The sequence below is a fragment of the Symphalangus syndactylus genome, chromosome 19, assembly GCF_028878055.3.
Source record: "Symphalangus syndactylus isolate Jambi chromosome 19, NHGRI_mSymSyn1-v2.1_pri, whole genome shotgun sequence".
NCBI lineage: Eukaryota > Metazoa > Chordata > Mammalia > Primates > Hylobatidae > Symphalangus > Symphalangus syndactylus.
In genome coordinates this window covers 56,170,450-56,192,630 of record NC_072434.2, presented here as the reverse complement: position 1 = coordinate 56,192,630, position 22,181 = coordinate 56,170,450, and the positions used below count along the sequence as shown (strand labels likewise).

Genomic DNA, 22,181 nt, shown 5'->3' with positions numbered 1-22,181 from the left:
TTACACATCAGCTTATAGGCCAAGGTGCCTATCACAGAGCCTGCTTGTTATAAGGGAGGTATCACCCTGCACCTACCTACACACAGCAGGTGATCACCATCTCTACAAACCATTGATGCACACTGTCAATCTTAGGCAGTCATCTGCCCAGTGGTCTAGATGTTTTATCTTCCTCCATACATTTAACTCTCCAAGCCCAGTAACTAAAAGCTTTTATAGCTAACTAAATAAAGAGCACTCTACATAGCACCGACCAGAGTGGGCCTTCATTAGCATCTGTTAAAGCACTTAGGCTTGAAAGCCAAACAGACCTAGGTTTTAATTCATGTTCCTCCATTCACTAAGCAGAGTAACCTCGGACTAGTCACTTCACCCTTATAAGCCTCAGTGTCCTCCCTCATTTGTCAAATGTGGTAAATAATAGCAACCTCACATAGCTGTTGAAGAGGATTTAAGATAAGACATGAGTTTCTGGTCCATTAAATAGCTCATAAATGTTATCTGATTCTCCACCCCATCCCCAACACACACTGCCCCTCACAGAAAGTATTTCTCAGCCTCCTAAGCATTATGACTTCAAATGGAGCATATCATCACCTTCGTATTGATACGTTTTTCAAATAGTCATGAATCCCTAAGAGCTGTACCTAACTAAGGAAGAATTGCTGCTGTTCTCACTTCTTCCAGGACATGAGAGTGAGTGCGGGTGGTGGAGAAAGGGAACAGATGAAAATTTAGTGCAATCTCCATGCCTGTGTTGTTAAATCACAAATAGATGCCCCCTCCCACTGTTCCCCCAGGGATAAGAAGGTCTCAGAAGAACTCTGTAGCCATCTGATCAGGGGACAACACAGTTGAAGGATTAATGTGGCCTCTCTCTGTTGGTGGTCTTGGTAATTGCAGATGTAGTGGATTGTAAACTGGGGGACTGGGTCTCCCACTAACGCACCACTGGGCCAGCACAACTGCACATTTTTCAGAGTTGAAAACTCGACTAGCCTTTAATGAGGAGGCAATGTTGGGGAACCTTGTTTTCTTGGCAGGGCTCTTGTAGATAAAGGGAGATGGAGGGGTGGGGAGGAACTAATGAAGTCCAGATGTGGGCAAAGTGAAGTATGATACTGAGCTTAGTCTTGCAGGTACTAAGCTCTTCTTCTTGTCTCTCCAGCAAGAAATTTGCATGTGGTACAGAGTGTGTTCCTGTGTGCCTCCTGGAGCATAGCTGAGATTTTAAGGAAGAAAACAGGACATTTTCCCCTGCTCTGTGAATCCTCCGATATCCTTTGACCTAATGCTTTTGATTTTCTGCCCCCAGTTTATGGCCTCTTCAGGGATTTTTCACAAACATATATTGAGCAGCAAGGTCTATGTCTCACACTAGCAATACCAAATCATATCAGATCTGTCTCTCCCCTGTGCAGCTAACAGGGTAGCCAAGAAATATACAAGTAAACAGACATGACAATCAGCACAGTGACTACAGCCACAGAGGTGGGCCCAGGGTTCTCTGTGACCTTTGGAAGGTGGGGGAGGAGACAGCTACGGAATGCTTCCTGGAGAAATGTCTGCCTGGTGTTTATTAAGTACCTACCATGTGCCCAGAGGAAAAGACTTGGCCCCTGTCTTCCAGCAACCTATTATGTAGCATTTTTTTTTTTTTATATGGAGTCTCGTCCTGTCACCCAGGCTGGAGTGCAGTGGCATGATCTTGGCTCACTGCAACATCCACCTCCTGGATTCAAGCGATTCTCCTGCCTCAGCCTCCCAAGTAGCTGGAATTACAGGCACGTGCCACCAAGCCCAGCTAATTTTTTTTTTTTTTTAATTATACTTTAGGGTTTTAGGGTACATGTGCACAATGTGCAGGTTTGTTACATATGTATCCATGTGCCATGTTGATTTCCTGCACCCATTAACTCGTCATTTAGCATTAGGTGTATCTCCTAATGCTGTCCCTCCCCCCTCCCCCCACCCCACAACAGTCCCCGGAGTGTGATGGTCCCCTTCCTGTGTCCATGAGTTCTCATTATTCAATTCCCACCTATGAGTGAGAACATGCGGTGTTTGGTTTTTTGTCCTTGCGATAGTTTACTGAGAATGATGTTGCCCAGCTAATTTTTATACTTTTAGTAGAGACGGGTTTTCACCATGTTGACCAGGCTGGTCTCGGACTCCTGACCTCAAGTGATTCACCTGCCTTGGCCTCCCAGAGTGCTGGGATTACAGGCGTGAGCCACTGCGCCTGGGGTATGACAGTTTGTATTAAGGTGTTATTAGCCTGCTTGAGATGGGGTAGCTGCTAAGTTTCATGACAAGAGACAATATGTAGCTAGTTGTGCTGAGGTTCACTACTGTGTAGTGAACACCTGACACATCATAGGCACTTGATAAGTAATTGTGGAAGGAGGGTAGGCTGCAGAAGACAGCAGTAGGAATCAGAGGACTCCTGGTCTGGCCATGCCACTACTTAGTTATGAGAGAGTCACTTAATATCCTTGAGCCCTAGTTGAGTTAGCTGTAAGAATCAACCTCCCAGGATTACTACCAGGTGCAAAGAACAGCATGCATATAAAAGCCACACTGTAAACTGTACAACACTACAGAAATATGAAGGATGATTCTCACTTATCACACACATAATATCACATGATTTAACAACCAAAACAAGCCTATAGCATTGGTGAACCATTGTGACCAATTTATAGAAAAGCAAAGTATAGCTCCAAGGGGTCCAATGGCTCTCCCGAGGTTGAAGGACAAGTCACAGAATGAGTAAGCACGCAAGTTGGGACATGTACCTAAGTCAGATGATGCCTAAGTTTGACTTTTTCTCTAGTTAGGAATATTATTACAGAAGTCAGATTCAAGTGGGGTAGCATTTTTATGGCTAGGGAGAGAAGGGGATTCATCCATGACTCAACCATGCATCAATTCCTAGATATTAAGAATCTGTATAAACCCCTTTTAGGTTCTGAGCGAGGCAAGCACTGAGCCCAAGTATATTTAAAATGAATACTTAGCATTGCTTCCCATTTTAAATCTTTGCCCGTGATACTCTTCGTAATACAGTGCAAGACAAAACTGAGATAGGAGATGATATTTTACTGTTTGCTAGAGTCATTAAGCCTTTGCAAGGCAGGGATAGGAACCATTGCTTTGTGGATTTGGAAGGAATTCCTATTATGCTATAATTCCAGAATCTGAGATACATCTGAAAAAGGGGACAACATGACTAGGTTTTTCCATATCTCCTGCCATTGAAAGGTGTCTGCTTTCTCCATAATGCCTGATGATTTGCATCTCTAAACCACACTGGTCTCCTCCACTGCCATTCCATTCCTTTGTTGTGGGGACCATCCAAATGGGAGCAGGGGCATCCAAATCAGTCAAGGCCTCTCTTGCTGTTTTAAACAAACCTGACATTCAGCAGGAGAAGGCTCAGGATGGCAAGCAGCAGGATGATCGTTCGATTTCCAGCTCTGGGCCCCTCCACCCTCCACGACTGTCACTCCTGCCCTCTAATCAGAACCAGGTTCTGGATGGGGCCAGCTGGGAAAGTGGGAAATGTGTCACCGTCATTGTTGCTGTTTTTGTTAAATTTAAACTCTATAGCTTTTCCAGAACTGAGAATGCAAAAGTGAATTATCCCCTCCGCCTCTGAGGTCTTTGCTTTTACCTTTTTCTGTGAGTACCCTTGATAGTTATGACAGGTAAACAGGCTAGTAGGCTTCATTAGAAGCCCCCAATTCACGTGTCTCCAGCAGAAATGCAACAGCAGTTGGACCAAGAGGTAAGAAAGTCCTATTGCAAAGTGGAGTGAGAATCAAGAGAACTGGGTTCTAATTAAATAACTATAAGAGTGGGGGGTGTAGCTAAGGCTGGGGTTCCTTTCCTTACTATATTTTTGCCAGATATAACATCTGGCTGTCACTTCACCATTTTTTGACTCTGTTTACTCATTTAGAATAAAAATAGTTAACATTTACTGGGCATACCATATGTGCCAAGCACTGAGTTACTTTATATATATTAGCTCATTTAATTCTCAAAACCTTAGTAAGTAGACATAGTATCTCCATCTAACAGATGTATTTCCGGAGGCGCCATAAGGTTAATTTGCCACATGGTCCACAGCAGAGGGGTTCAGGTCTGAACCAGGGCATGTGCTTTTAACCCTGTGCTAAACTGAAAACCCTAAGAATATCTAGCTCTTGGGGTTTCTTCAAGGGTGAAATGCATCCACACGTGTATCTCCCATACACGGCATACGCAGTAGCACTGGACAAGAGATAACAATTATTGCAGTAATTTCTTGGCTTATGTTTCTCCGGAACTATAGGAAAGCACTATCTAATCCATTTTGCTGCCATTGTATGGGTTGGGGAAGCAATGCTGTTGCTCATTGTATAACGAGGCCACAGCACATGACTGCTTCAAGAAAACCTGGGAGGTCAGGAAGCATTGTAATTAAAATATCAACATAACACAAGGAAAGGGGCAAGCCACAATGAAGCTCTCAATAGCACATTTTTTCTAAGAAATGCTGACATCCCTTAAGGAGAAAGGGATTGGCCTTGGCAAGCAGCAAGTGAAGAGCTGCTGACCTGAAGCTCTGCTTGGGGAAGGAAGGATGGGAAGAAACACATGAACTCTGAAGAAGCTACTTTAGCATTTTCCTTTGCCCATCCTGGGGCCAGGTCAGAAAACCAGAACCATTCCGAACTAAAAGACTCTGAACGTTCCAGTGAGCCCACTGCTGCAAAGTGCAATTCCAGGCACTATGGCATTCATTTGATTCTTTTTTTTTTTTTTTTTTGAGACGGAGTCTTGCTCTGTCGCCCAGGCTGGAGTGCAGTGGCACGATCTCGGCTCACTGCAAGCTCCGCCTCCCGGGTTCACGCCATTCTCCTGCCTCAGCCTCTTCGAGTAGCTGGGACTACAGGCGCATTTGATTCTTACAGCGATCCCCTTGAGGGAATCCAAACAGCAATCTCATTTTACAGATGAGGAAATTGAGGGTTAAAGAGATCAATGATCCACCTAATTCACACAGCTACGAGAGGCTCTGAAGAGTGTCTCTTTCCACTGCCCTGTGTCTGGGAGCAGCCCACGAGGCAAGCTGGGAATAATGCCACAGAGAGTGATGAGCATGTGACACTCCTGTCCCTGTGCTTTTCTTATCTCACCACACTCTTGGGTATAGTGGGCTCCTTTGAAGTGTTCAATTAACTGATCCTCCAACTTTCAAAAACACCTGTTCAAACCTCAGTACATGATACTGTGCAATTATTTGCCTTCCACGACAAATACCTTTTTCAGGGAAAGCCATTCTTCCTAGAAACTCAAACCCATAACTGTCAATTTGGAGCACACGGGAAAACTAGACCTTTCATTTTTCAGTTTTCAAACACAAAGATCCTTAGTCCACCTTTAAGAAACTACTGCAGTTGCCAAACGGACTGTTTTTCTTTTAAAGGTTGGAAAGAATTCTACTAGCCTCCCTTCCCCCTCCCCAAATTCAAGCTGTTGATTGTGTGCCTGGTTTACGATGTTATTAAAATACAAAAAGGGGTCTCAAAGTTTACAACCAACCTCCAGAGTGGGCAAGTCAAAAGAAAACTACATGAAATGTGGTACATGTAACAACAGCAGCTTACATTTGATCCAGAGTAGGCAAGATAAACTAACTGCCTATCCCCTTGAGCAGTTCATTTGGACAGGTTAGCCTTCCTGAACTGTGAGTCTGCGAGACAGAAAGGGGGCTTTGAAATCAGCCAGGCACAGGCTGAACCTGAATTTTTTTGTAGCTGTAGACTTTGAGTACGTCATTTAACTCTCCCATCTGTATAATGGGGGTGGGTGATAGCACTTACTTCACATTTAGTGTTCTTAGGATTAACTACCTTCCTTCTTGGCTAAATACAAGCCAGAGAAAGTTGGCTTCTACTTGGTATAAGTCTCTGTTCGCTCAGACATTCTATAATATGACAATACAGGAAGAAGTCAGACAGGATCCACCATAGCAGAATCTGGACACTTACCGCGAGGATGGCAATGACGATCCCCACGGCGCAGAGCACAGCGTCATTTATTGTCTCACCAGTTTTCAGTGGGTACTTGATGCTCTCATCATTGCAGTAAAACCCTCGGTGGTAAGGCTTGATGGTGCTTGTCTCGATGATGAGGAAGGGGAGGCCCGCTGGTCCAAGTGGAACCATGGCATATACCAGAAAAAAAAAAAAAAAAAAAAGGAAGGGGAAAACATCAGTGCCAAAGAGGAACCTCAAGCAAAGACCATCCCAAATATCACTGAGAGTGATAATCATTCCTTCCATTTGTAGAGATCTACTGCCTAGAGAGAGCTTTCGCTATGCACATCCCCATTCCTCCTTTCCACACCCCTATGAGGAGAGAGGCATTATCCTCCTCTTCCCCAAGAGCTCGGAGGTAGGCAGTGAAAGAGCCAGAGCAGGGGTTTTCCCACTGTTCTACAATACCCTGCTAAAAATTAAAGCCCAAATCACAACATTTACTAATATAGCCCCAAATCTCATGATTTATGCTTCCAAGGGCATTCATTTCTTAGCTCTTAACCATTTCCCCTTTGACAAGTTCACTAAGGCTGTGCTGCCTTAGTAGTGAAGGTCTTGGAGTAAAAAAATCTGGATGCGAACCCCAGGTCCACCACTTCCTCTGGTTCCCACTCCATTTCCCTGAGCCCCAGTTTTTTCCCACAGTAAAATGAGTTGTGGTGATGACTAAAGGAGATCAATGCACACACAATCTCTAGCACAGTGCCTGGCACATAGTAGCTGCTTCATGAATGCCATTTTCCAGGCTTTTCTTTCACTGTTCAAAGAACTACCAATAAGAGTGAGCAGAGCTGAGCTTGGCCCTGCTGCCTGCAGACCTGGATAGAGGGCCCAGGGCACCCAGGAGCACCAAGTGGCTCTTACAGCTGCTGCTGGTTATCAGTGGCCAGCTCAGATACTATTCTCTCAAAGGTCATGGCAAATGGATTCCATCATCTGCCAAGAAAAGTCCCTCAAAACCCTGACTTAAAAAGCAAAGGCCCATGATAACTCTTGTTTGGATGCTACAAGAGCCTCCTAATCAGGCTCATGGCCCCCATTCCCTTCTACAGATAGCCACCAGTTTGTTTCCTGAAGGGCTTGGACCGTGAGCGTGTCAAGGCCTTGCTAAAGCCTCTTCAATGGCTCCCCATGACACAGGGTGAAATGAAGTCTCTAAGTATGACTTTAGGAGTTCCCATGACCTGGACATCTCTCCAGCTTCATGCTCTGCTGCTCCTCTTCAGTAAGCCTCCAAGAAACCAGTACACAGAGACTGTGGATTCATGCTATTCTCTTAGACCAAAATACCTCTTCCTCCCAAACTACCCAACTGCAATACCAAGCTCCAATGACACTTCGCAAAGTAAAAGGACCAGCTCTTTTACAAATCTTGGAACTAGGGAAGACCACCAAAAACACAGCGGCCTTTCAGCTGGAACTGCCATCTTCCAGTAATTCACCAAAATGACGAACACAAAGGGAAAGAGAAGAGGCACCCGATAGATGTTCTCTAGGCCTTTTAGAAAACATGGAGTTGTTTATTTGGCCATGTATATGAGAACCTATGAGAAAGGTGATGTTGTAGACATCTAAGGGAATGGGTACTGTTCTAAAAAGTATGCCCCACAAGTGTTACCATGGCTAAACTGGAAGAGTCTGCAGTGTTCCCCAGCATGCTGTTGGTATTGTTGTAAACAAAAAAGTTAAGGGGAAGATTCTTGCCAAGAGAATTAATGTGCGTACTGAGCACATTAAGTGCTCCAAGAGCTGAGACAGCTTCCTAAAAAACATGAAGGAAAATGATCAGAAAAAGAAAGCCAAGAGTTCAACTGAAGCACCAGCATGCTCTACTGAGAGAAGCGCAACTTTGTGAGAACCAATGGGAAGGAGCCTGCTGCTGGAACGTATTCCCTATGAACTCATGGCATAGTAGATGTTAAAAAAAATAATAAAATAAATACAAGACTTCTGGACTGTAAACACACACACACACACACACACACACACAGTGGATAATACAGCCACTATTGAATGCACACTCACAATGTGTTGGGTTCTTTATATCCATTTTTGCATTGAAGTATTATTTAAGCACTACCACCCATCTTCAAGCGGAGGGAACAGAGACTCAAGAGAGAATACTGAGCTCATTCAGGGTCTCTTAGTCCACCTCCAAATGCTTAAATCCCTAATTTAACTTTGCAAATTGATTTCATTCAAATGGGAATTTCATTAGCTGAAAAATCCCAAGATAAACAGTTGTTTAAAAGATAAAATTCCACTTTTCATGTTTTTCAAAAAGAATTAAATTCACGTCATGTTGCTTGAAGTCCCAGACCACCTCTAAAAAAAAGGTACCATGAACTGCACAATTTTTCAATTACTTTGGTCCAGACCGGCAGTGATAAAAATGCTCACTTTCTAAAAAGTGTATTTATGTATCACTGTGCATACACACATGGATTTATTTGGTTTTATTCTTTGGATTTATTTGAATTCTATGGCTATTTATTTTGTGACCCCTAACTGCTTCCTGCTAGAACAACAATTTACTTTATCAAATTCATACTGGTGCTTTGAAAGGAAAGAACAGCAACACACCACAGTATTGTGCCTGACCTTCTCAAAGTAAACACAGAGGGGCCCTGACAGGCAATAGCCATTAGGTTTTAAAACTTTGTCTCTGCAATGGAGGAGAGGGGGCAGGGAAAGGCAGTGGATAAACGTTCTGGCTTAGAAATGATCTTTAGGGGTTAGGGGCCTGGGAGAGAAATCATATGGTCCCGAACCATCTTCATGCCACTGCCTAAACATTTTGAAATGCAACCAAGTTGGCTATGAAAAGTAGCTGAGAAGCCAGCAGTATGATATTATTAATAGTCTGCTTTTAAAGTTCCACATATTGAGATTTAAAAGTTGAGCTGCAGTTGCTCTGGTGCCTAGGAGCCAAAGTGTTGCTAATAAACTCAGGAAGGGAACAGACCCCAAGTTCCTTACATTTGTACTCCACTCTTAGGCCTCCAGCTTCTATTTTTAATAGTGCTCACATGATAGGCCTGTAAAACATATGTTTCTATGGACAATAAAACACATATAAAAGAGTTTTAGAGTTACACAGAACTGGGTTAATGATCTTGACTCTGCTCCCTACTACTTAAGTAAGTTATTTCACATCTCCAAAACTCCCTTTCTCATCTGTTTAATGGGAAGAATGAAATCTAACTTTAGGATGGTTGGGATTATATAAAAATTAAAGCATTCATTCAACAAATATTTATTGAGTCTTAACTATATATATTAAGTTACAAGGAATACAAAGATGACCCAGACCCTGCCCTCAAGAAGCTTACAATCCAGTAGGGGAAGACACATATCATCAAAATCAGTTGAGAAGAAAGTCAAGGCAAAATAGCACTGAGTAATGTCAGCATAGAGTCCGGGGCACACTGTGGACACTCAATGAATGTTAAAAAGAGAAGGGAAAAAAGCCTCATAGAGAAGGCAAAGGAAGAAAATCTGGTCAGTCCTTTGCCCACTTTTAAACTGAGAACAGTCCAAATCCTTTTTCCTCTTTCTTTGCCTATGGCTTGGGGAGGGTTTCCGGTCCTGATTATGTGGATGAAGACCACAAACAGACAAGAAATTGGAGCCGAATATGTTCTGTTTATTTTCTTGAAAGGCATGCAGATGGCATTTACAAAACCCAATGGCTTTTTCTTGTCTCCCCTATAAACTTGTGGTATTATTGAGGGTGATGCCAGTCAAATCTTGATTTTGATCCAGGAAGAGTAATCACAGATTTCCTTCAGTTGAGGGGAAAAGCATAAACATCCCCCCAACTAGGCAGCTAGTCCTTAAGAGATATAACACTATGCCTTGCCCTGCCAGGACACAGAGAAGAGGCTGTTCTTCTCCAACAAACTTTAGTTCCAATACCGTCACCATTTTCATTACCAATTACTATAGTCCTTTATCGCTTCATTTGGAGAAATTTCCCAGTGCTAGACACTGGAATCCTGGAAGTGAATACATCATAGTACCTGCCCAGGAGGAGTTCACAGTGTTGTAAGATAGTCAAAAAAGCGAGAACACTGAATTATTTCTAGTGTGATGACTGACATATGCATAGAGTATACCAAGGACACAAAGACTATTCTACTAGAGTCTTTCAAGGTGTCCAACAGAGGGTGGGAGAATTCAGTTAACCCTTATATAAGTAGGAGGGGTTTCTAGAGTCCACGGGCTAAGTACATTCATAAAAAAATCAGTGCAGTTTAGGGATTTCGATATTGCCAGTCACAGAACTGATGGCTATTAAACGAATACAATTTTAAAGTTTGCTATAGAGCTAGAGGAGATGAAGGGAATGTAGGAAAGAAAGGTGAAAATAGCACAAAGCATAAATAATAGGTAACATTTACTAAACAGTATGTGCCCAAACTGTCTTGAGGGTCCCCACATAAACTATTGTAGACTGACAAACCTGGCTGCCTACCATGGTCTAGGCATTGACTGGGCCACTGAAATGAAAGCGGCCACGTTCCAACCTTCAAGTGGCCCAAAGGCTAATAGGATAAACAGTCATAAAAACTAATACATTAAGCCGCCCTAAGGTTCAAAGAGATTAAAGTGACTTACCAGTCACTCTGCAAGTAAGTTATGGAGCTGAACAGGTTTCAAATGATCTGACTCTTGATTTTGGGTGCTTTCTATAAACTAAGTGAGTCACTCTTCAGAGAAGGAAGCACCTATAAGTATTAGTAAATTAACTGAAGCTCAGCAAACCTCATGGCCTCTGATGAAAAAGGCACTGTTCAGAACAATCAAGGGAACGGCACTGGCTCAAGTTCACTGAACTTTCACTGTGTATCATACATGTGCTAGGTAACTAATTACATCAAACTCTAAGGCAATAGCCCGGAGTTTACATTTATTCATAATAAAAGGTGCATTACAAAATTTTTGCAAAGCATGAGCAAAAATAAAATAATAAAAAAAAAATCTAGTGAGTGCAGACCGAGACCCAGACTCAAGCATTTCTCCTTCCTTTAATCAATGATCAATTAACTTCCTATACCTCTGGGGATTTCTTGGGATGTGTAGGTTGCAGAGGAGGCGAAATACGAACTCACTGACAAACACTTAATGGGCATAAAATCAAAGCATGAAGAAAGGCCCCTGTGTTGGGTTCAGGCCTTTGAAACTTCTCTGGCTTTGAAAAACTAACACTGAGGCAGATTGGGTGGTTTGGGGGTGGAGTGTAAAAAACACAGACTAAGTTTTTGTGGCCCACCCGTTGATAAACTCATGTGGGAAGTGTTACCCAAGTGACCTGGCCCCAAAGCCCTGCTCCCTGCAGCCACAGTTCACCTTTGCACAAAATTAAACACAGCCTCCTTCTCACAAAGTGCTTTTTAGAAAGCCCTTGGTGAGGCTAAGAAGAGAATGAAGGGAAGGGTGAAGAAGGAATCTTTGCATTTTTTGACCAAAATCAGAGCACCAGGAGGGGACTTTTACGTCTCCTACACACCAGGTCCTTCATGTCCTTTCCCAGAGTTGTTCAATTTTCCACTCAAAACAATCTATAGTCATTACAAAATACGTGAAGTCCAGGATCTGCGAGAATAATAATTAAACTAACATCTGCAGAAAGCCTACACATCTATCCACAAAATAATACTGGTTGCACAAAAGTAGGCATCTGGTATAGCATAATTACTCAAATTGGGCAGCTATTAGAACCCTGTGACAAAGCCAGCTGCGGTGGCTCATTTCTGTAGTCCTAGCCATTTGGGAGGCTGAGGCAGTTGCATTGCTTGAGCTCATAAGTTTGAGACCAGCCTTGGCAACATGATGAAACTCCGTCTCTACCAAAAATACAAAAATTAGCCGAGTGTGGTGGTGCATGCCTGTAGTCCCAGCTACTCAGGAGGTGAGAGGATAACTTGAGCCCAGAAGGCAGAGGTTGCAGTAAGCCAAGATTGCGCCACTGCACTCCAGTCTGGGTGATAGAGCCAGACTTTGTCTCGAAAAAAAAAGAACTCTGTGATAAAAAGTAAAAAGTTTATACATCTTACCTACAGTATAGAGTTATGAGTAGGTACTGTTCTACCCATCTTACAAATGGAAAAACTGAGGATCAAAAATGTTCATCAGTTCACCTAAAATGCAGAGCTAGCAATGGTCCCAATTTGGACCACCTATTCAAAATATAGACTGAAGACCCTGGACCTTGAAGGAGTTTAGAGTTTAGGAATTAATTAATTTAATCTCCACGATAGCTATGAAACGTTGTGGGTTATTATTTTCATGTATACCCAACAGAAAACTGCGGCCAGAAGTTTTATAACTGGTACAAGGTCCCCAAGTGAGTAAATTGGTCACTGGGTTTTGAACCCACATCTGTCTGTCTTTTGGCTTATATTTTCTTACTCTATGACCTGACCCTCCCTTTCTTTATAAACATATTCCCTGTTAAAATATCACTCACTGATTTTTTTAAATCACTTAAGGCCAGAATGGTCAACACAACTATTACTTAGAGGTTCAAAATACAAATATTTGTGTTGCTTGTAAGTGACAGGGCTTCTATTTAAAGTAATTAATTGCTACTGGTTTTAGAAGTGTGCAAACTTTCTTTGGTTTATGATATTTGTCCAGATTTTTAGACTGGACACAATCCAGATGAGACAAAACTAAGTTTACTATGAAGGCATTTTTCTACCTTTGAAACAGGCTGCCATGAAAAACACTTGCTGTTGGCTGGTGTGAACATGCAATATTCTGGGTCTAGAGGTCTTCCTTGGCAATTGCTCATTCTTCAGTACTGGAAAGTTCAGGCCCTTTCTCCACAAAAAGAAGACTGTTGGAACCAAAAGCAAGTACGGGGTAGAAATGAAGAAACCAGTGGCAGATCTAGTCCTAGTGCTTGGGTTTCCTGACTCCAAATCAAGGTCTTTAGTCCAACTCAACAAACAAGTATGGCTCTTTCCTAAGTACTGAGTACCACGTTAGGTGCTGGGGAAAACAAAGGTGAGTAAAATACTGCAGTGCTTTTGGGTTACCTGCCTTCTAAAAGTCTCAGTTTCCATGACAAAGAGAAACCTGTTTTAGTTTAACCATGGGTGTTAAAAAGAACTTTGGATGTCCTTTCTTATTTGAAAGTGCTTACAGTGAAAACATTTTATTTTTAAAATAATTAACATCAGCCTCCTTAAAATCCCCAGCTCTAGCTGTTTCCGCCCTTTCAGTTGGATTTTTAAAGGGTTGCCACATTCATCTGCAAATAAAACAAATTGACCAACAACTCATGGTTCATATCTTTAATTGAAAGAACTCCAAACCTCTTTTGTCATCATTATATATTTCGCAAATGAGGTGTTTTATTTCTAGTGAAACACAACTACCAGAGCCAACAGGACTCATAATCCTTCCATCCCAGGTAAAGCTGAGTCACCTCCCAAGACCTCCTTCCTTTTGAATCCTCTTTAAATAAGGGAGAGTAAGTATACATTTATTGGGCACCCACTATGTGCCAGGAGCTTTGGATACATCAATTGATTTAATTCTCAAAACAATTTTCTAAATTAATTATTAGGATATAGACAAAAGACCAAGGGTCAGAGAAGTTGTAATTTGTTTCAGTATCCACTCTGAGGATAAGAGTCATAAACAAGATATGTAATAGAACTGTCTGACTCTAGAATTCATTCAGAGATGGGACCAGTTAGCCTTTATTGCTAAGTACACATGAACTATGTCTATGCACATATTAGCAACCTAGAAAGTCAGCTATGAAACTCTTGAAAGTGGACAAGGGCAGAAACCAAGGCTTCTCTTTAGATGTTAAGGTGGAACCATACAGATCCAGCCACGTTCTCTCTGCCTCATAAGTCTCCCTCATGACCCAAAGGCATTCATTTGCAACATGGCTGCCCAGAGTTAAGACACAGCAATAGTCCCATCCATGCAAAATATTTCTGAGCTCTTACATACGTCATCACATTTGATCTTCCTCACAACTCCATGAAGTAATGTCTTTAACATCTGAATTAAAACTCCTATTTATCCTTCAAGACTTAAATATCCTTCAAGACTTAAATCTCTCCAACAAAGGATTTACTTAGCCATGTAACCCACTCTAACAGGATTAATTGCTTCTTTATTTTTTCCAATTTAATCATGATCCTTGGAGTTAGGCAGACAAGATTTCATATTCCACTCCTATCAACTGTCATTCTTGCTGTATGACCTTAACTCTCTGAACTTTATTCTTATCACTGTACAATAAGAGTTGGCACATTAATTCCCAATGTATAGAGTTGATTAGGAGGACTAAGATGTAGTTTATAAAATAAGTTATTTCTTGCTCTTATATGTGACAGGGAGCCACCAAAAGCTTTTATGTGGGGGTAAGATGCGACCAGATTTCTGGCCAAAGCTCATGCAAGTAGCCATGGGCCCACCAGCCACTTCCCATACGCAATCTAATCTCCAGGGAAAAGCATGCTCATAAAGTCCTATAATTCCAGGAACTTCTTGGGATTGGGTAGACAAACGGGGCTTTGACAGTGGTTAGCAAGACCCGGAACCCCGACATAGGGAAGAAATATCATAGTGGGAACCCTGCCATATATTCTCAAAAGATCACATGACGCTGTATGGGAGGCAAGTCTATAATAAGGTTGAGAAAAATACATTTATTTTTATTTTTCCAACAGTTAAACATTCATTCGTCAGCATGTGCACTCCCATCCAAGCCATGCTACCCAGGTGTACACAAAACACCCCGTCCACGTGGCAGAATAAACAACATGTGGACTGGCAGGACATCAGACACCAGGGACGGCCAAAGTTCGAGATAGTCAAAAGGCAAGACTGGAGCTAGATGCAGTGCCAAAAGCGAAGAGGTGAGCATCATGGGAGGCCCTGCAAGAACAAAGTCATCCTGGTGAGCAATCCAAGGGCACTCCAGGTACGCCACTGAGCTACATGGCCCCTGATCTAGGTCAAAGGTCACAAGCTGGCAGCCCATGGCCAAATCTGGCCTGTAGAGATGTTTGGCCCACCCAGGGTTTAAAATGTTTTAAATTAGTTGTTAACATTTAATAACAGGCAGATAACATCCAGATTCCCAGCTTCTTAAACCAGCTCTAAAGTGTGTGGCAATGCAGGCAGTAATAACAGCGGCTGCTTTCCTGCAGGCAGCACATACACATTCTCCAGGAGCCACCTACTCCCCACTATCTCCCTGACACGAAGGCTGCCTGTGGGTTGCCATTCTCATTGAGCTTGCACTGTCAATTTTCTTATACCTGGTCCACTTTAGTCATTTATGTTAATTGCCTGGCTTTGTAAACATTTGACTTTATCCTTGCTGTAGAGAGTAAGAGTCTTTGGTTAATGACTCTTGGATAAACCTATGAAAATAGAAATAACTCTTGATTCCATAATGTCTCCCATAGTAAGTAATGGCCACATTAGACATGTATATATATGTGTATATTGTTATGTGTGTGTATGGATTTATGTGTATGTCTTAATCTTAACCCAAGACTGAGCCTCCTATCTATGTTTTCAATTATAAACCCAAAGATCACGTCAAGTCACCAGGGCAAGGTAGTTCATTTTTGCATTTTAGTTATGGGGAAACTGAGGCTTAGAAGCTAAGTAACTTGCCAAAGGTCACACAGTAAAATGAATAGGGATTTGAAACAAAGCCTTGCTGAACTAGAAAGCCCTTACCAAGTTGATTCCATGAGGCTGGTGGTTAGGTCAAAATGAACACCTACCTTACTGGCCAGGTAAACAGCTTATCTTAATAAATTGCATGGTTATGCTTCAGAAGATACAGTGGACCCAACTTATAGCTCTCTAGGTGATACTAAATGGGAATATCAGAGAGTTCTATTTTTAAAAGCAATAGCTATCTAAAATCAAAGCAAAAACAATCTTCTGACAGAAGCCCACTAATTCTAAAGAATAAAAAATAAAAGCAAGGTGAGAAGGGAGTTAAAAATTAAAGTCTATCAGATATTTGTTGGCATCATAAATCTTACTCAGAATGGAGTTAGGCACATATCAGTAATATCCTGATGAAAGTTTAGAACTGTAAGAGATCTTAATGTCATTTGTTTTCATTTAATAGGTGGGAAGGTTGAGGGCCCCCACTGTCTAACATTGTAATTATTCCTTTCCCATAAATCTGCACTAGCTAAGATCCTCAGAAAGGGGTTCATGTTATTTATCTGTGTGTCCCTGATACAAGGAAGGACTCCTGGCACATAGTGGGAGTTCAACAAATGTGTACTGAATAAATGCATAGGAAACAAACCAAAATCTGGAAGACCTGGCTCCCTACAAAATACACTCTAGGACTTGTGGATCGTTTTCTCCCCACTTTCTAAATTTTAACCTAATCTCTCCTACATCCCAAATCCTGTTTTTTAATGCAATCCCCCAAAACAGCACAACATCCCATACCCTAATAAAGAGCAGACAATTCCTGATGGAATTGTTTACAGGGATCTTAACCAGCTTCAAGTCTCAGATGGGTGGTTAGGCCGGATGGCTAAGAATAAGACACTTATCTTCGGTTTCCAGCCTTTTCCACATAGTGATACTATTAGAAAATACTCTATAGGGCACTCCTAGGCAAGCTGAGGAGACTGCTGCTCAGTGATTCAGCTGCCATGCCCCACCCTGCCCAGCTGCCCAAGGGCTAAGGGATCCATTTCAGCACACCTCTAACCCATTTGCTGGGATCCTCTTGGGAACTTCTGCCCTAAAGAAAGCTCCAAGTAAGAGGAAGAGCACACATCTCAAGAAAGCAACTCAGACTTGGGTTTGAAAACCAGTTTTGCCACTGACACTCTATGTGATCTTCAGCAAGTTGCCTAATTTCTCTGAGCCTCAACTATAAAAAGAGGATGCCAATATCCACTTTGAAAAGCTGTGAGGATGAAATATCAGAAGGCAGGTATTTAACAAAGATTAGTTCTCTTCCTTCCCAGTCCTGAAAATCTACTATCAAGCTGTTTACATGATGCCAATCAACTGGCTTGACTGGTTTCCTCACCAAGGTGGTTGGAGTAACCTGGACAGGGCTGTGTCAGCTCAGACAAGGACTGTCACTTGCATTGAGCAAGACTGGAGCCATTCCACGGTGCTGTGGATGGGACAACCCTCACCCTGGGAGCACACTCCCCATTCCCAGTCCTGTCAATGTTCCTTTTGTAAAACACAGAAACTTTCTTCAAATCTGACAGCTGCCACCTGCACAAATAATTCAGGGATGTAATTTTGTAACTGAATACAAACCTTGAAAGCTGAAAAGTTTGAAGTCCAAACTAATCCCTTTGACCTTCTGCCTAAACACTCACTAATCACTTTTTAATTTGTAGTTGATTTCCTCTCTTTGTGCTGTCCTTACAGGCTACATTTTCATTTTAGAAGTACCCAGGGAGTAAATGGCATTACAAAATACCCAATTGAAGTACAACTCAAACTTCTTTTCCCAGAGATCTAAGGCTTCTCCATGGCCCACTGAGTTTTCCAAATGGCAATGGGTGGCAAGAAAATGAGGGAGAAAATTCCTCCTTTGAACGGGGAAACTCCTCACTGGGAGAATTATGAGCTACAGAAGTTAATAAGATGTGGTCTCTGCCCCCCTAAAAATGCATACTCTGGGAACAACCACCCATCAACAATGTGACAAGAACTTCCACAGGGGCATTACTAAAGTAAGAGCACTGCAGACACCCTCAGCACATGACCTGGCAGCCAGCTGGCATGCAATACCTATTTACTGACTAATCCAGTAAATGAATTTGAAATACTCTTTGCTGTCATTTGAATGCCATGTCATTTGAATGCCAATTGGTATAGCCAATTTAAGGCTACACCAAAAAAAAATCCAGAACTAAAAAGATTTTCTTCCCAAGAAGTTAACAAAACTGCTGCTTTGTTCAACTCTTATTATCTCCCAACCTTTAATGCTAAGGAAAAAAATTAGAAAAGTACTTTGAGGGAGCCTGTCTAGTTCCTAAAACAATAGATGCTGAAAAGATGCTTGCTAAAAAGGAAGCGAACTGGCAGTGAAAGATGTTAATGTTGTTAAATCCAGAAGAATTTTCTTACTTGGGAAAAAAGGTTTCTACTTTAGTCATCACTAGGATTATTGTAAAATGAAATAAATTGAAATCCACTGGAGTCATTCTACTCTGTGTGGCCATTCTTTTTGCCTACTGGGTAATGGAAGCCTCAGGTGGTCCAAGCTGGATCAGCTCCATCAATATCCTCGCAGGGAAAGTAAGTCAACACTAGTTATTGGTTCAATGAAGAAATGTCTGATATCAGTAAGACTGCACAAGCAAGTTTGGGAGTTAAGTAATAACTTTATGTTATTATTACCATCAATCAGTCTTAGCTGTGCCACCAACTACCAGTGTGATCACAGGATCACACTTCCTCATCTGCTCTCTGGGGTTCATTTTCTTCATGTGCAAAATGAAAGGGGTGGTTTTCTCAGGTGTCTTGTGGACCTTTCTAATTTTAAGAGTTTTCATCTTTATCCAAGGAGTGCAGAGTATTTTGTAAGCAAGGTTTCATTTCCATAGCATCTTTACATGATAGAGGGGCTTCACCACCTACCTTTACCCCAGCTGGGGTAACTGAGGAGCACAAAACTTTCTTTTAGGTTTGTGAAGGCAGACTGGCTGAGCAGAGACCTCTGGACTTCAAAGATGCTCATTTATAAAGAACAGCTCCAGAAAACACCCCAAAATCTGCAGGCCTTCAGATAAAAACTGAACGAATGTTTGGCAGCTCTTGGCTCTGTTGAAGTAGTAGGCATCAGCAAAAATGGGTGGTGGGTTGGAGGGAGGTGGGAATTAACATTAGCTACCGCTAAACACTTTCCTGGTCACTTTATTGCTGCACCTCCCTTATCCTGCCCAATAATCCTTTCCGGGTAAGGAGTATGAGCTTGATTTTACAAAGACTGGAAATGAAGAATAGTGATAAGACCACAGAGAAGTAGGCCAGAAAAGGACGATGGGTCTGGCTGACTTTCCATGGAACTGTGAAGCCACCAGATATTCTATCTTTAGGTGCTTTTAATTGGAGCTAAGGAGGAAAGCCACTCACAAACTGGGCAGCTGCTTCCTGTAGTCAGAAATCCAGGTACTCTGGGACCATCCTCAGTTGCTCCTGCAGCGCTGCCCCTTCCCCCACCAGAATGGGAATAACAAAATGTAAGGCATTCGGATACACTGGGAGAACTGGCTACAGTAAACAACTCCTAGGTGGTTTGCTATAGGAACCCTATTGTTCCAGAGGGAGGCTCTTTTGCCAGAACTCTCCAGGAAGCCACTGCTGGGTAATGCATTTTTCAGCTGTTGAGAGAAAAGGGTAGTTCCTGGGATGTTTCTTCAATGGTTCGGGAAGCCAGGCTCTTAATCCTTGCAAAGCAGCAAGGAGCCAGCTTCTCTCAGAGGGACAGAATGTCTAGAGTCCCTCTTCCAAATCAAAACATAAAAACTCCCCAGCTTCCCCTTTACAACCTCTCAAAATGTGTGAATCAGGTAGAGGGGAGGAAGAGGGTTGCGAAGCCCAAGGGGGGTTCAGGCCTTCTCTATGCCCCTCCTCCCCTTGTAACCCAGCCCACCTGACCCCTCCATTGCAGTAAATTACAAAGCCCCCACTGTTCTCTCTGCCCATCCGCCTCCTCCCACCCACCCCCACACATACACTTTTTTAAAGGGCGAAATGCCAAATAACATTATTCCCCTTCACCATGGTATTGCCATGAGAGCTGCCTGGTATGTTTGCCTGAGAAATGGAAGGTTTTCATGGAAATATCAGCTTCCACGACAGCTCCCCCTTTGTGGAAGTGGCCTTGAAAAGAAGTGGGAGAATCCCCAACTGGAATCTAATTGGAATGACAAGAGGGGAGAGCAAGGCCCCCGGAATTGTTCAAAGGCCTGAGGAATACTTGACTGTGGCTTTGGGAACCCATAGGCCTTTGCGCGCTCTGGCAAAGCCCGCTCTCCACCCTCCCTCCCTGTCCTACTGCACAATGTTGTACTCTGTCGTGGGTAGCCTCACCTCAGAATGGAAACTCTATAATACAATGTGAGGGGGAGGGAAGCACTTACAGTATATATGTATTATCCACAGATGTACACAGGTATCCTTGCACATGATGTGAACTGCAGAAAACCATTTCACAGCCCACGTTAATCAAGCGAATACCAGAGAAATCAAAAATGGCTTTCCGGGTTTGGTTTGGTTTGGTTTGGTGGTGGTGTGCAATTAGCAGACCTAGATACAAGTCCCTCCCCTTCCACCTCTGCCAAGTCATGACAGTGTGACAGTTGATTAGTGAATTCTCAGGACCTTAGTTTGCTCATCTTCAAGACAGGTTCTGCAGTCTAGAAGGGCTGACATGAGGATGGCAGAAGAGATGACGTGGTAAGCAGCCTGCCTCGGAACAGGTGCACACACACATTTCCTCCTCCCCTCCCCACTCAAAGCACGAAGGGGAAGGAGAAGATGCCGGGGAAGGAGAAGATGCCTGGGAATGGGACAGGATCCGTGAGAAACAATCTCTCCTATCATACACCAAGTACTTCTGAGAGCAAACGGCATATGTGAGCTCCTACTTGTCCATCAAGATGACAGAATGGGTCTTGGGGAATTAATTATTCAACAAACTTGCCCTTCACAAATCCCATCCAAAGAAATGGTTTGATGCCTTTCAGTGCACTGACTATACAAAATACTGAAAAGACCAGTGCACTTCAAAAGGCTCACAAAACCCAGGCCGGGGTTTGGCAGGAGTTCCTCAGCCACTGGGTTTTTCTGTGTGTGGTTTATAATAACATGCAAACCTGATGCCAAGTCCTAATCTATTAAGGGACTGCCAATTAGCAGAAGGCTTAGAGCTGCAGGTTTGAGAACTGGGGAGCAGGTCTAATTAGGCTTGCAAATCATTTCTCTCCATAGCCCCTTGCATCTGACACAAGGTATTACTGGCTGACTGTTCCGGATATGTTCTTTCTATATTCCTATTGCACACTGGTTTTTGTTTGTTTGTTTTAAGGTTCCAGACCTGAAAGCTAAGGCATATTTTCATGTCTGCCTCTTAAATGTAAAATTGGGGATTATCCTCTGGACAGTGATTTTCAGATTTAGCCATTCACCATCAGAGGCACTTATGAAAAAGAAAGAAAGAAAGAAAGAAAGAAAGAAAGAAAGAAAGAAAGATTGATTCCATGCCCTGCCCAGACCTACTTGACCAGAATTTCAGGGGAAGGGCATGAGAATTCTAATTTTTAATAAGACCTCCAAGTGATTTTATCCCAAGGTGATTTGAGAATCACTACTCTAAAACTTAAAAATTTCATTTTTAAATAAAAGGGCTTAAAAAAATTGACATATAATTTACATAGCATGCAATTTACATATGCATACACCAAGTTAACACAATTTTGAGCCACACTGAATATACAATATTTACTGAGAACCTTATTGTGTGCCAGGAGTGGGAAATACTGAGATGAGTAAAACAGGGTTTCTGCCCTCAGAGAGCTCCTGGTTCTAATAGAAAAACGGATCTTTCCCCTACAGGGACTCTGTGAGGACTCAAACCTGCAGTTCTTCTCTCCCTTTCTCATCGGCCTAGTTGGGAACTTAGCTTTCCAGTATCTTTCCCATGACAACTTTAAGAAAGAAACAGGATGATTTCAGATGCTAAACATCAGCAGCCTATCTTAGAAGAGGAGAAAAGCCTGAGAAACATATGGCTTCAAGATACAGGAGAAAATATGTGCCTCAGGACTGCCTAAAGACAAAAACTGAAAGAGGGGAGTAAAATGCAGAGACCCTCTGTGCAGCAGAAAAAGTCCTGGGCTCAAGTCCAGGAGCTCAAGGTTGGATTCTTCTGTGAATGAAGAAAGTCCCTTTTCTTCGCTGAGCCCGTATTAAAGAGAAGAGGCTGGACTAGCTGGTCATGTCCCAAAGCAAATTCAACATAGACATTTCATCCTAGGGCCTTCATCAGAGTTTATTGCTAAGTTTCACCTGGGAGATGTGCAACCCAGAAGA

At 42.5% G+C, this 22,181-nt stretch overlaps 1 protein-coding gene across 1 annotated transcript in view; it reads right to left on the bottom strand.

Annotated features, from left to right (window-relative positions):
- The window catches only part of PLPP3 (phospholipid phosphatase 3), an 85,502-nt gene that overhangs the window by 36,887 nt on the left and 26,434 nt on the right, over positions 1–22,181 (bottom strand). Inside the window, exon 2 of the mRNA XM_055233894.2 lies at positions 6,042–6,199. Within this exon, the coding sequence (XP_055089869.1) occupies positions 6,042–6,199 (158 nt within the window). The remainder of the gene's footprint in view (positions 1–6,041; positions 6,200–22,181) is intronic.